The 15676-nt window shown below is 40.1% G+C and overlaps 1 protein-coding gene across 7 annotated transcripts in view; it reads right to left on the bottom strand.

Annotated features, from left to right (window-relative positions):
* Positions 1-9402, bottom strand: part of BBS4 (Bardet-Biedl syndrome 4) — a 111617-nt gene extending 102215 nt beyond the window's left edge. Inside the window, exons 1-3 of one of the 7 annotated variants that reach the window (XM_033920291.1) lie at positions 9282-9364; positions 2870-2921; positions 1693-1934 (exon numbers count right to left, since the gene is read on the bottom strand). In XM_033920291.1, coding sequence (XP_033776182.1) covers positions 1693-1762 — 70 coding nt within the window. In that variant the 5' untranslated portion in view covers positions 1763-1934; positions 2870-2921; positions 9282-9364. Of the gene's footprint in view, positions 1-1692; positions 1935-2869; positions 2922-9024; positions 9100-9186 lie in introns of those variants that run through there. The other 6 variants (XM_033920290.1, XM_033920293.1, XM_033920292.1 and 3 more) reach the window with 6 other exon arrangements.
* Between the last annotated feature and the right edge of the window lie 6274 nt (positions 9403-15676).

Here is a 15676-nt window from a genome sequence, read left to right as displayed (position 1 = left end):
CTGGAGGCAGATATGTAAAGTTGTTATTACGTTTTTTATGGGGGTTGAGGGGGGGGTCAGTGATCACTGGGGCAGTGTATGGGTGTCTGTACTTTGTGTCTGCAGTGCTTATCTGGTCACTTTGGGTACCTTTTGTGGACTTAGACCTGGTTTTAGATAACCTAAGTCACAACGTACAAGTTCCGTCTAGGCAGTGTTGTAAAACTTTTGGTTATATATGCAGTACGACTAAGTCTAGGACGGCCAACGTCCCGTCCAAGTCCTGCCCTTGACACTTCTCCTGACATGCCCCTTTTAGCCCTGCTCGTTCAGCAGCACTGTGAAGGCCTAGGTCATTTTTAAATAGTCTAAAACCCTGTTCGATTATCGGCACTTGGATGACTTTTGTTACTGATCATCCAAGTGCCGATTTAGGCCAGTTTTTAGACATTTTTCTGTTTCAATTATGAGCCACATAGGCACCTATGTGGGTCGATAACACTGTCCTTGAAAAGCTACAAAAATCACAGCTAAAATGTGGCTGCAGACATAGGTATAAATGTTCATATGTACTTTATAAAGTACACAAATAAACTGTGCCCCCAAATACACCTTCACAAAAGTTGCGCATTCCTGTCATTACATTTACATCTACTGTACATGTAGAACATTTTTATAGTGGCCGCTTTTCATAGACAGCAGGATAGAAAAGGCACATAACCTCAAGGCAGGAGCTGTGGCCACCAAGCCATTCCTCCTGTGTTTGAACTCTGAAGCAGCAGCATACAAACAAACAAAAACTTCCAGCCTTGGATGTCTTTTTTTTTTTTTTTGCTGCTGCTTATCAGAACTCAAGCACAACCCTATACAGTGTGGCGAAGTGGATTAGTGTTTACAGCTCCTGATGCAGCCCGAGGATGTGGTTTTGATCCTGTGCAAGTTACAATTTTTTTTTTTTTTTTTTAAACTTGCTTGCGAGCTCTGCCAATCAGGAGCTGCTCTGGGCCTGCGCAGAAGATTGATTTGCTCTTCAGCACAGGTGCCAGGCACAGTTCCTCCCCCTTTTACCAGGCTGCTCAACACACATAGTATGCATATAATTTGCATGCTATTTGTGCTGAGCCTAGTCCAGAAAACCAAAATCGCTCCCAACCTAGTATTATTTTGACCAGGTTGCCAGAGCTTTATGCCAAGAGAGCTATTGTCTCTGTAGTAGCTCTAATCTGATGAAACTTGACTTTGGAACCAAGAGGAGTATCTACTTTTTCATAACAGAATTGTATAAAGAGCAAGCTAGTTCGCTAAAGTGCTTTTTGCAAATGGTATACCAGGTCTATAAGGATTGAAGATGACAAAATGGTGAGAAGATTTCCTAAGTGATTCACTTCTTTTTCACTGGTAGGCAAGAGCCTGTTTCTAGAATATAGAGTTTTCTCACAACAATTTAAATGAGTATTTTTAGCACCGGCTGGGGCAGTAACAACTCGAATGCTCATAGGAATTCTATGAGTGTTGGAGCTGTTACCGCAGCAGCCTGCACTAAAAACGCTAGCATGGCATGATAAAGGAGGGGGTTATTTATTGTAGGTATAAAGGTCTCACCACTTTAAGCAAGAACTAGGAATGTATCCGAAGAACCCTGTGATGATGAAAACTGCATGTGGGATTTGCATATTACCAATAACTGATAAGAAAGTGCATACTTGAATGTACCTGGAGAGAGAAGATCATGCCTGTTGAAAGATTCTCCTTCATTTTCTTCTATTGGACTGGTAGAAGGCATCACGCACTCTGTGCATTGCTTTGGCGACAGTAGATACTACATGTAGACATCATCCTTTCTTGGTGAGGGCTATTTTAATGGAGCCCTACCATGAAACATGGGTGTAGGCACATGCCCAAAGGGGCCCCTTTGGAGCCACCTGAGGTGCAGGATCCACAAACTATCATTGTCGCTATAGGGAGGAGGAAAATTAAAGGAAGTGGTGTTTGGACACTAGCAACTGAAAGTGCTATGAACTCAAATGTAAGAACTTCTTGCCAGCTAATCATGCAAGAACTACTTCTTCTATAGAAACTTCAATCTCTTCAGATTTCAGACACTACCTACTCAATCTGTTTATCTCTTTTCTGAGACTGTGCATTTGTCTCCAAATAAAGGGAATCAACATGTAGTTTTAAACTTTCCCTCAGATGTGCAGACCCCACAACCTAATTGTTCTGAAATGGGTTCTACAGTGGTTTCACTTCCCAAGATAGTTTTCTATACCCTTAGAAAGAAAAGATAAGACACATAGTAACCTACCTACATATGGCATTATACCAGTACTAAACATATGCTTCAGCTGTATATTGTCATATAGACCATGGTTTGGGTTTATGTCTGAAAGAGCCTTTGAGATGTGGTTATGTCATGAAAGTAAATTTGCGCAAGTCATTTCAGGAATCCTGGAACTTAAATCAACGAACACCTGCATTAGAGGTAGGATTCTAAAGAATGGAGTCGCAGGACCATAAAAGCAGAAACATTGATATTTACAATGTATAGAGAGAGCTGTTTAGGAGAGCTCTGGAAATTGGTGACTGGCGCAAGAAATGACAGAACACCTAATGAAGAGCAGTATACAAGGCTAACAAGAATATACAGACCTTGCTGGTAGAAAGTCTCACCTGCCTGGTTCATATCTCTATTCTCAGTACTCCTCACCTGTGAGTTCTCATTCTGCTCCATCTTATCAATCACAGTCTACCAATTAACCTGAGAGCTAAGGCCCCTTTCTTGTACTTTCTCACTTCCATAGAGGAAGGGAGAAAAAATAAGGACAAAACGTAGCCGATGGTTGTTATGTAGAAAAATTGTATTGAATTGAATACATCTCAAAATACTTACCTTTTTTCAGGCGTGATTTCCGAGGCTCTGAAGCACCTGGGACTGTTGGGATCTTGAACAAGGGAAATAAACATTAGAATATGATTTAGATAGTGTGGCAGCAGACGTCTGATTGATAGACTGACAGTGCTACTAAAAGCAGCTCCAATGGCTTTTGCAAAACTGTGGTAGAGGTTTCTACCATGGGCTGGTGAGGTAAATGCTCCCACACTCATAGAATTCCTATGAGCACCAGAGTATTTACTTTGCTGGCCCACAGTAGAAATTTCTACCACAGGTTTATAAAAGGAGCTCTTTGTTTGAAAAGTTTAGTAGCACGGAAGTGACGCAAGCAGTTTTACATAGTTATCTGAACTTTTTAAAATATCATTTACACGTCCTCTGACAGTGATAGCTTCCTTACGTCTTTCTAGGATTACCAAATTTGAATCCATTTTTCAACCATCACCCAGTTGTTCTTTTCTTATGAAAATTAGGAGTGAATTGGCTTATATTTATGTAAAAAATTTCAGTGGAATGCAATAGAATAAGAACTCCCAAAATAACAAACATTTCCAAAGAAAATAAACCAGTTGGTTTCTCACAATGCCCATCTACAAATATCTGTATACAGGAAACTAATCAATAAGATTCAGATTCTGTCATAATTCTGGTTTTCACCCTTTACATATGAGTCCATTATACACAGAAAAGCCAACAATTTCCACTGTATATCTTCTGATCCAGGAGACCAGGATAAATACCTCAAAATCCTCACTGAGAGATTACAACCCCCAAATTATCTCCAGGAAAACTGCTTCTTTACTTAACACATTTTGAGAAAACCTACAGCAATAAAAAGAAAAGAAAACCATAGCCATTCTCGTAGTGCCATGGAATTCAGAAATGGAAAAACATAAATCATAAAAGACTTTAACTACTACTCCAGGAGGATAAATTACCAATAGAGATATTCCATGCTCTACCAATATTGGCCTTTCAACAACCACCCAATCTAAAGCAAAAATAGCAAAAAGCAAGCTTCTAACCAAATCTCAAAAAAGGAAGATGGCACGATTTACTGCAATATACCAAGCAGCAAAATGCATCAGCACAGATCACAGGATCCATTTACCCATAAAGGAAAAAGCATTCAACATACTACAGAAGAGGAAGTGCATGAGAATCTATTATTCAGTGAAAAAACTGTGAATGAGGATGAGAAGTTCGAGAAACCGATCAGATGTCAAAGACAAGATCAATTCCCACAAACAAAACATCAAATGCCACAACTGCCTGGAGAGAAGATCCTGGTCCCAAGAAAATGTAGCATAAAGATACAGAAATATTTCCCATTGTTTTGCATGCCACAGGCTTAATCATAAGCAATTTCCAAGCACACCTGAATAGGTTGCATATACTTGTACATGTTAAAGGTTTCCAAATTCCAAAAGGAAGTTCTCTTTGGCACAATGGAAGTTCTACAGTGAGGCCAGGATTTTCTACAGGACGTCAATATTGGCAGCCACCTAAAAAGCGGCTGCCAATCGAATGTCAATCAGATGACATATAGAGAATCACGCCTCTGTGAAAGATAGGGTTTTACGGGCCTACATTTCCGGAACCTATCTTTGTCATGAATCACACCTGCATAGGCGCTTTATGCTACCTAACGCCACTTCCAGCATTAGCCATGCCCATAGTGACATTCAGCATTCTAAGAAGCCATGATTCCAACATGTATGATTTACATAGGTATTTTAATGGTGCTATTTTTTGTTATTTTAAACGGTGTTTGTTAATTAACATAGAAACATAGAAGATAACGGCAGAAAAGGGCCATAGCTCATCAAGTCTGCCCACTCCAATGACCTACCCTCCCTTGATTTTAACCCCCTAGAGATCCCACATGTGTATTCCATTTCCTCTTAAAATCCGGCACGTTGCTGGCCTCAATCACCTGACGTGGAAGATCATTCCAATGATCCACCACCCGTTCGGTGAAAAAATACTTCCTGGTGTTGCCATGAAAGTTCCCACCCCTGATTTTCAGCAGATGCACTCTTGTGGCCGAGGGACCTTTAAGAAAGAAAATATCATCCTCCACCTCAATACGGCCTGTGATATATTTAAACATCTCTATCATGTCTCCTCTCTCTCTACGTTTCTCGAGTGAGTATAGCTGCAATTTATTCAGCCTTTCCTCATATGGGAGAACTTAAGCACTGGTAGGCAACCTAAATTTAGGTGCCATTTCTAGAATTTCCCCCAAATGCTGGCAATAAATTTGAGAGGCTAAGATCATACTTCATGTGTCCTGACTTAGGAAGTGAAGTTCCATCATATCACTGTATGCACAAAATTAACTGTTTAGAGAAATTGCCCTCGAGAGACAAACCGAGGTGTCACCTCTTGGGATCAGAGCACTGCATCAATCGACCTTATAATCAGGGTACAAAAAAGAATACTTTAAAACAATCCAGAAACATAACATGTTTATACTTAAAATGCATTCACGCACCACTATCACACTTCACTCAAAATGGGTTAAACACTATTTTTTGTTCTATTGACAAAACAATATCATAGGACCCTTAGAAATACTAACTTAACTTTACTATCTTTTTCACTTTTTCACTAGGTGGTGGAATAGCCTCAGACGCAGAGAGAATCCACCATAAGTACTGCCTGCTACTTATATGTATATATGCCTCTAAAGAAACAAAGGAGAAAACATTGAAAGATTTTAAATATTGAAAGATTTTAAAATATTTATTGTTTTAAAAAGTAAGAATATATGAAAATATAATTGAATTGAAAAAAGAAGAAAAAAAACTATAAAAAGATAAAAATATAATATAAATAATAAGGGAGGCTGGTGATTGGAAGCCAGTGATTACAAAACAAGAGCGTCCAAAAGAGTTGGATATTAACTCCTTATGGTGGATTCACTCCACATCTGAGGCTATTCCACCACCTAATGAAAAAGTGAAAAAGATAGTAAAATTAAGTTAGTATTTCTAAGGGTCCTATGATATTGTTTTCTCAATGGAACAAAAAAAAAATAGTGTATAGTTAAAATGACCAGATCTTAAAGAGACTACCAAAATAAAACTCCAAATCTTTGTTAGATCCAAACACTTTATAAACCATAAAATTCTACAGCTTCTGATCATCCATCTCTCCCTCCTACCTGCACCTTTTCTCTTTGAAATGCTTTTATATATATTCTAGTATTGTCATCTTTTGTCTATTCTATCTTTATTTGAGGAAGGGGACTTTAGCCCCCCATCCCACCCAGCTAGTGAAAAATGTACTGTTAATCCAATAAGATATCGCCTTTTTTTTTTGTTTGTTTGTATTTAGAAGCCTATATTTACCTGGACTAAAATGGCAAACACACTATAAGATAGTAAGAGAGAAACCTTTGCCTTCCAGAGTCTAAAAGGACTACTTGTGTGGATTCTTATTCAGTTTAAGACAAAAGGCAGAGAGCACTATTTCCTCACAGAAATGGAAAAGTGTGGTGGTCTTTGGTAAAAGCTACCTTGTTGTGATAAAAACAAATATAGAGTTCATAGGTGATTAATGCTTGAAGTTCACTTTTTTGCTCTAATAACTACTAAAAAAAGGGTCTTACAAATAAAATGAAGATGCCCCTTTAGTCAAGAAGTGACTGGACAATAAGCTTCCAGATTCACAATGATGTGGATGTGATAACCTTAGAGTGCACTGATACTGATATGTACTCTGATGGAGGATATTTGTATTTCTGCTTCTTTACATTTATTATTTATAATTGGTATACCACAATTAGTTATCGATGCAGGTCAATGCAGTTTACAATAGAAAAACAATTAATTATAATGAAACATAAGTTCTAAAAGAAAGCATATTTACCCATTCATTAAAAGTAGAGAGAATTATGGAACAGGCAACTAAAAGAAACATACTATACTTATAAATTCTTCAGGGTAACAAGAAGCACACAGAATGCTAAATGGGATGCCCATAATACTACTCAGAACAAAAAGTTAAGGACTTTGAATTTGGTAAGATTGAGATGAAGAATCTCTTCCATTTAAAAGCACAGATACATCTGTGACCAAGATATTTTGCATGGGCATTGGTAGCCCTAGGGCAGAAACTGTTAAGGCCTAGCCATTTGAAATTTGGATTGAAGTAGGAGTCACTGTTCTCCATTATTGCCAACTGACATTTTAAACCTGCAAGGATTAAAAACAACTAAACAAGTCTGTTCAGTAACAAAGCTAAGAAGCCACCAACTAGGGGAAGTGGGCAGGCTGTGAGATTATATGCCTGCTGTCCTTGGGGAACACCTCCTACAAGTAAGTATCTTTGCTTTCCTCAAAGAGAAGTAGGAATAATATTCTCACATGTGAGACTCCCAAGTCACCACGATCATGGCTCTGGAAGAAGTTAAACAATGAATATGCAGGATCCTGGTAAAACCCAAGAGGGTTGGAGGGAAAGTTGGTGCTCAGGAAGCAAAAAGATTCTGCTGAACTGCTTGCCCAAACCGACTATCTTTTCTGTTCCAAACAGTAGTGAGCGATAAAGGTATGATTAGCGTGGGGGCCCTTACTGCCTACCAAATAGATGGTGGTTGGGGCTCACGCGGTTTCTTTAATGGCTGAGCGCTAATGGCAAAATTAGTGCTGGGCTATTAAATCAGAAAATGGGGAAATCAGCTATTTTCTGGCTCAGCAAAAGTGGCCTTAATACCTGTGCAAAGAATGCGCTAAGGCCATTTTTACCATGGCTTTAGTAAAATGGCCTCAAGGTGAGGCACAAAAAATATTCAGCAACAATTTTTTTAAGTTGACCAGCTCTTGTACGTCACCTTTTCTACTGTAAATAACTTCTGAGAAAAAGTTTCAGATTAGGGTGAATGAAGCCCAAAATTCTTTCATCCATTACCCCTCATCAAAAAAATCTAACAAAAAAAAGTTACACTCACTGGAAGCACAGAAAATTCATATCAGAGCTAAAATAGTTTTGGGGGTGTTTTTTTATTTATTGCAGTTTTCCACAAATATAATATGTAATTACATCAAAGAGTTGCTCAAACAGTACTTTTTTAAACTCCCTTCTGACATCAGAGGGTATATATTTAACATAATTTATACTAAAGAATTATTCTAAACTGCTTTGAATGTGTAACCACAAAAAAGGCGATATACAAGTCTCATCCCCTTTCCCCTTATTCTATCAGTCTTATATAAACCAATTTAACACACTCAAAAAAAGTTAAATCATACTGGATAGCAGATAAGAGCAGCACAATCCTATTTACCAAAAAAGCCAGAATGACAGTTAAACTTTATTTATTTACATTAATACAGAAGGCTCAAATAAGAAACGTTTCAAAACTCAATACCACTAACTTCAACCATACAGTAATTATAGAACAAGAAAGCAAGGGACACAAAGTAAATCAAAAGCAGTCAACAACTTGATCGAAAAAAAAGACATACAAAAAGAGAACCACTAGGTGTCACTGGTGTAAAGAAAAATAAAACTACAGTACTGTAGTTCAAAAAAACCCATCTTTGGGCACAAGGAGCAATCTGTTTCCTTGGAGATGAGATTTATTTATTTTTTTTTAATTCATATTATCATTATTAAAAATCAAATACCTACAAATTTAATTTCTGAAGAGATAACACATATACATTTTATGTTCCCTACAGTATAAAGGACAAAAAGTCTAAACATATTTAAGAGTAATCCTACATCAGTACCAGTTTAAATATTCCAAATTCTCTTCGTCCAAGATAAATTCAAAAATAGGTGGAACTGGCCTGAGAAGCAAATTTGACATATGATGATAAAATAGGAGCTATTTCCCGTTAGAATGCAGGACTAAGACCAAAAAAGCAATGTGAAAAACCGAACTGATTCATCTTGCAAATTTTGACTTGATTGACACAGCTTTACTACCAACCGAGGTCTATTATAATGACCAAAGTTTGAAAAAAGAGCAACGTGAGAAGCGTATGGTGGAAAACGAAGAGTGGAGCAAAGCGTTATTGAAATACGGCAGACCAGACGTCCAGTAGGGTGTAGTTTGCCTATTTACTTTCGTATAAGGTGGCGACCAATCCAATATTAGTTTCCGTAATATCTGCCCCCGTGCTCTCCCCAAACCATACTTGCTGGGCTCTGTCAAATACTGTATTCGGCCAGTGACAGCATCGGAACTCTTTAGCCATTGCAAACTGAAACACTGTCAACTGCCGGATACGAAGATAAGCAAGGCCGAAATGAAAACTCCCCCCCCCCCCCTTCCTATAGCGGAAAGGAAAGCGGCAAACCTTGCTTAAATTGAACCTAAGAATACAAATCAAATCAATGGGCGATGGCTACCATAAGCTACTGCGCATCTGCACGTCTGTCGCCAGCCGCTCACCATCAGTATTTTCTCCTCCGCCATCTTCACAGAGCTCCCGCCGACAGCCGGAAGTTGTTTGTTGCCATGACGACCTGCTGCAGGGCAAACGCCTCTGACGATAGTCGGGCGTTTCTTTCCAGGTCCTACAGGATAAGCGTTCCGGCGGGAATTGGTGGGGCTGTGATTCAAAGGTACCACGACTTCTCCTCACTGGGCAGTTGGAGAACGTTGCAAACCCTGCAAATATCGCTATATGTTGAGATGCCAAAGATGACCCATCGCAGAGCTGGAGATTTAGCATTGCTGGACCAATGAGTGAGGGTGTTCTGGCGGTCTAAAACCATTTGTGGCAGACGCATGTTCCAGAAACCGACATGTTCTAAAATAGAAAAATAAAATGACCGGTTAACAAGGGTAGAAACAAAAAAGAATTTTATTTTTCTTTATGTGGGTCCCAGTTTCTCCTTTCCTCTTTCTTCTCTTAACTGTCTTGCAGTCTGCTTGTCTATTTGGCACTGCTTTCTTGTCATGTTTTGCCATCCATCTTCTCTCTGCATCCTTATTTATCTGACTCAGCATCACCTCTGTCTTTCTTTGCCCTTTTAGCAGCACAATTTTATTGTTTACATATTCAACTTACAGATCAGGCACATTTGTTGTGTGTCCTTTGAAACCACCATTTTACGGGACCCCTGCGTTGGGTCACATATTTTGTATAAAGTGCTATATTTGTAAGCAACAATCTGTTTGTTGGTTTAAAATAAACTGCCTGCATCTTCAATATCTGCCTGCAGTTCTTTTCCTTTGTCCTTGGCTCACTGCATTTTTACTGTAGATTTGTTGGATTTCCTTTTTTTTCTGCCTTCTTGCCCTGTTGAGCATATCTAGGGTTACCATATCTCTTCATTTACCCAACCAGATCCTCGTTTTAGAGGACTATCCAGGTGTCCAGACAAATTTTGAAAACCTGGCAGTTTGTCCAGGTTTTGGAAGGCCCCAACTCTGCCAGAGCTTAAGTCTGTGTCTTGAGGATTCCCAAGCATGCATGGATGTGATGCAATGACATCACATACTAATATTTTAAAAACCCAATGGATTTAACAAAACAGAAATGTGAGATAAAAATCTTATTGAATTCTTGTTAAATTCTTCTCAAGGAAAAAGAGCATTAGAAACTGGAGCTAATGCCCTTATTATTGTTGACATGTTCTCCCGATGGCCTGAAGTTTTTCCCACCACAAATGAAACAGCTCAGACTGTGGTGAATATCCTACTTCGCGAAATCATCCCTAGGTGGGGATGCCCCAAACATACTACCTCAGATAATGGTCCTGCTTTCACTGCCAGAGTATGAAAAGACTTAGCTACTGCACTATCAAGGACAAAATCAGGAAAGCCACAGCTGGCTTGTTTGTAAATTGGAAGAAATTTCTCCCTATTCTTCTAGCTGAAATTAGGATGCAGCCTCACTGCACCACTGGCTACTCTCCCTTCGAGATTCTCATAGGATGACCTTTACCCGCCCCATGGGTAGATAACCCCTTAATAGTTCCCCTTGATACAGGAAGAATACGTCCGAAAGCTCATAGGAACGTTAGGGCATGTTGAAAGAAACGTGTCTTGCACCTCTCCTTTTTCTCCACAGATTCCTACCCACTCCTTCCAGCCTGGTGACATGGTCATCATCCAGAAGCTTTCCAAGGATAGGAAACAGACAAACTTCCCCTTTGGACCTCCCACCACTGTGATCGCAGCAATCATGAACGCTGTACTCACTGAGGAGTCTCCCGTTTGGATCCACGCAGTCGCTTGAAGAGGGTTAACCTAAAACCCCAGAAGCAAGCCATCCCTGCGCAGACCTCACTCCTTCTGGTGGAACAGCACGATGATCTCGCTGCAGCATTCCACTAACTTTATCATTCTCCTTCTAGCAGTGTTGCTGCTAGTTTTTCTTCCTGTATGGATCATCTCCAACTGTGTCTACAGGGATGATGTGTCCTGGGTCCATGAAACTTTTTGCTCGTACCCATCTGTAAACGACACCCCAGGCACCTCTTTGTGAACGCGATGTCAAGCTGGAACTTTTCCTCCCAAAGGGGGGCTGCTCCTCAGTAGGAATCCAGAAAGATAGACAGCAAACCACCTTTTGGTTTAATTCCAGAAGTGTGCACATGGCCACCTTCTCCTTTGACTACTGTGACATTAGGGACTGCTCAACAATTGATGCCGCATGGCAGTGTGACTGGTTCCGTGATATTCCTAAAACTAAAGACATATAAATATGTGTTATTAACTCACATTGGGGAGATAAGTGTGCGTCCTGGGGAGTGGTAAGGTGGAACACTGGCACTGACTGGGCTTATAAACCGGACAGTGCTCAGAAAAGAGTGGACCAAAATGGTAAATCTCTGCTTAGCCGCCTGGCCCTGGATATGATCCTTGCTGAGAAGGGGGGTGTCTGTAAACTTATCCCCAGTACTTTATCTTGTTGCACCTTTATTCCTGACAATACAGGTCCTAGGGGTAAGGTTACTATGGCCATTCAGAAATTAGAGGACCTCTCTGCTGAGCTCAAACGTAACTCTGGTTTATCTAATCCTTGGGATCACTACTCTAGTTGGATGCAGGGATGGGTAAAAGACCTTATTATTGTTATAATCTCTATTATTATTTGTACCCATGTTGCTTATGTCATGTTTAGACTGCGTATGTGTTGTAGTGCTCGTATTACTGCTCCTAAACCCCCTCCTCGAGAGACATATCTGGAATATCTCTCCCTCCAAGCTCATGCTGTGCACTTATGATGTCATTTTCATGATGTAAGAGGGGATTGAAGGGGCACATATATTCCTTGTAAGTTTTTCTAGTCCTGCAACAAGAACTGCTGAAACAGTTTTCATTCTGCTGCAAAGCTACAAGGTCATTTTTTCTTTGTGTTCTGAGCTCTGTGTCCTCATTTTGTTCTGTAAAGCCAGCTTGTGTTTAGCTGAGCGATTCTGCTTCTCATTTAGATAAGAAACATTTGCTAAGAAAGAAACATTTGCTTGAACTTAGACAAAAGGACAGTATTATATGCCATAGTTATGAAACTCCACCCCTTATGTTTGCTACCTTTTTCTAGTTGCTTTATTATTTTCTAGTTGCTTTATTATTTTCTAGTTGCTTTATGTATCCTGTTATCAAATATGGTCTTTCCTACAGTCATATGCTGAAAAAACTGACCCATGTATAATGCTATATAAATGAATGAAGGACTCATAATAAATGGACATCTCCTTGAACATGACATAGTCTGTTCTTTCTAAGGAGGTGCACCCAGATGCATCTGTACCAGAGACGACAGAGAGTGTGTGTGTGTGTGTGTGAGGCAGTATTGGGACTAGAACCTTTTCAATGATGATAGAGGCAGACAGTGCAGCTGGACACAGGTTCCAGGGCATTCTTCTTGTGGCTTATATCAAATGTGCAAAATTATGGACTTTACCGGGAAAGATGGTAGAGGCGCTGTACTGGGACTGCACCGGGACTGTACCAGGAAAGATGGTAGAGGCCCTGATAAAGGACCGCATCATTGATCACCTTGACGAACACGGTTTAATGAGGACCAGCGAGCACGATTTCAGCAAAGGTAGATCTTGCCTGGCGAACTTGCTGCACTTCTTTGAGGGAGTAAACAGGCGGATAGACAAGGGCGACCCGGTTGACATTGTATATCTGGATTTTCAGAAGGTGTTTGACAAGGTTCCGCATGAACGACTACTTCAGAAAATTGCGAGCCATGGAATCGAGGGTGAAATACTCACGTGGATTAAAACTGGCTGGAGCATAGGAAACAGAGAGTGGGGTAAATGGACAATACTCGGACTCGGGGTGCCGCAGGGCTCAGTGCTTGGACCCGTGCTCTTCAACATCTTTATAAATGATCTGGACATTGGTACGACGAGTGAGGTGATTAAGTTTGCGGATGATACGAAGTTATTCAGAGTAGTGAAGACACAGGGGGATTGCGAAGATCTACAAAGAGACATAATCAAGCTCGAGAAATGGGCAGCGACATGGCAAATGAGGTTCAATGTGGATAAGTGCAAAGTGATGCATGTTGGTAACAAAAATATCATGCATGAATTCAGGATGTCCGGGGCGGTACTTGGAGAGTCCTCCCAGGAAAGAAACTTGGGAGTTCTGATCGACAAGTCAATGAAGCTGTCTGCACAATGTGCTGCGGCAGCAAAAAGGGCAAACAGAATGCTAGGAATGATAAAGGGGGTCACGAACAGATCAGAGAAGGTTATCATGCCATTGTACCGGGCCATGGTGCGTCCTCACCTGGAGTACTGTGTCCAGCACTGGTCGCCGTACATGAAGAAAGACATGGTACTACTCAAAAGGGTCCAGAGAAGAGCGACTAAAATGGTTAAGAGGCTGGAGGAGTTGCCGTACAGTGAGAGATTAGAGAAACTGGGCCTCTTCTTCCTTGAAAGGAGACAGAGAGGAGATATGATCGAAACATTCAAAATACTGAAGGGAATAGACTTAGTAGATAAAGACAGACTTTTCACAATCTCCAAGGTAGGGAGAACGAGAGGGCACTCTCTAAAGTTGAAAGGGGATACATTCCGTACAAACATAAGGAAGTTCTTCTTCACACAGAGAGTGGTGGAGAGCTGGAACGCTCTTCCGGAATCTGTTATAGGGGAAAACACCCTCCAGGGTTTCAAGACTAAACTGGACAAGTTCCTGCTAAACTGTGACGTACACAGGTGAGGCTAGACTCATTTTAGAGTACTGGTCCGCGTGAGCGGACTGCTGGACATGATGGACCACTGGTCTGACCCAGCAGCGGCAATTTTTATGTTCTTAAGAGAGAATTTGCTTTAAAGCATGTTACAAATTGTTAAACAACTGGGGATTATATATGCAATTTTAACTTTGACCCATAAAACATTACATTCAGGTGTTCCTGATTATCTGGCAACTTTAATTATTCCATATTCTCCATCAAGGGCTTGCTGATCTTTAATAAACTAGTGATCTCACATCCTTTGAACACGAAATGGGAGAGACCCCAAAATTCAGGATTTTTTGCCATTGCGCCAGCATTATGGAATTCTTTACCTGTAAGTTTACATTTAGAATCTTCAAATATTCAGTTTCGTGTACTTTTGAAAACTTATCTTTTTGAACAAGCTTTTTCTTAATTGTGAAAACTAATGGAGAGCACATTTTTGCAGTGGTGGACTTTGAATGTTTTAATGATTCTGTACGAATGTAGTATACTGTTCTATTTTCATTTTATTGATGTATTTTATTATAAACTGCTTTAAATTGTGCTGCAATGAAGGTGGTATATCAAGTTTAATAAACAATAAATAAAAATATATGTTTGCAACATTCTAAATATTCTATGACTTTTTCAAATTCTGTTCCATGCAGGAACCTAACTATATTTTTCCTGTAGGATCCATTATTCACTTTACAGGTTTTGAGGTGCAAAATGTACTGCTGGAACCTAACCTCTAGTTTACCATAGATTAAGTATTTCGTTATTCATGATTCATAGATTTTCCCAGGAACCATACTACCACCAATGCGAATGGGCTGTATTTAATGAAATATGAACAAGGCTGCTGTATTTAAAAAAAAATTATCAAAACAAAGATGCATTATGAAAGTGTGGCTTCAAGCCCTGCTTGTGTTAACTGCAAGTGTTAGAGAAGTCTTCTTTCTGGTTTATTAATTTGTCATATTTACAGTATTTTTCGCTCTATAGGACGCACCTGACTATAAGACGCACCCACTTGTAGGGAGGAAAAACCAATAAAAAAAATTCTGAACTAAATGGTGTGCCCTGTCCCCCCTCTGGTGGTCTAGTGGTAGGTCAGGACAGGGGATAGGGAACGTCTAATGGTAGGCACATGCAGTGGCAGCCAGCCCCAAGGCAGCCATTCGGAGTGAAATGCGGGACCAAGCAGGCACACAAAAAGCGCACACCTGCCTCGTGCACCGCTGTGCCACTGCCAGAAGACAGCAGGGGAACCGAGGCATGAGCGCGGAAAATGCGCTGAGCCACCAGGGTGAGGAAAAAGGTGTGGGTTCTTAAAATATGTTTTTATATTCGCTCCTGAAGACGCACCCTTATTTCCACCCCCTTTTTGGGGGTGGAAAAAGTGCATCTTATGGAGCAAAAAATATGATTCATGTATGTTATATTCACTTGTTTCAGGGTCGTATTGGTATACCCATGTTTCATCACCTGTGATAACATGGCCCAAAACATTGTCTTGCCTTTCCAAAAGGTCTTAGCAAACTTCAACTTCCCTTTGCTTTTATTCATCGGTGAGCGCCTTCGGGACCATTTTTGCACACACCTCTCTCATGTCAAGATTTTCATTTAAGATTTTCTTGTTTTTGTG

This window comes from Geotrypetes seraphini, chromosome 14, assembly GCF_902459505.1.
Source record: "Geotrypetes seraphini chromosome 14, aGeoSer1.1, whole genome shotgun sequence".
In the NCBI taxonomy this organism is placed as follows: Eukaryota; Metazoa; Chordata; class Amphibia; order Gymnophiona; family Dermophiidae; genus Geotrypetes; species Geotrypetes seraphini.
Note: the sequence above shows the minus strand (reverse complement) of the source record. Positions and strands in the feature narration are given on the sequence as shown.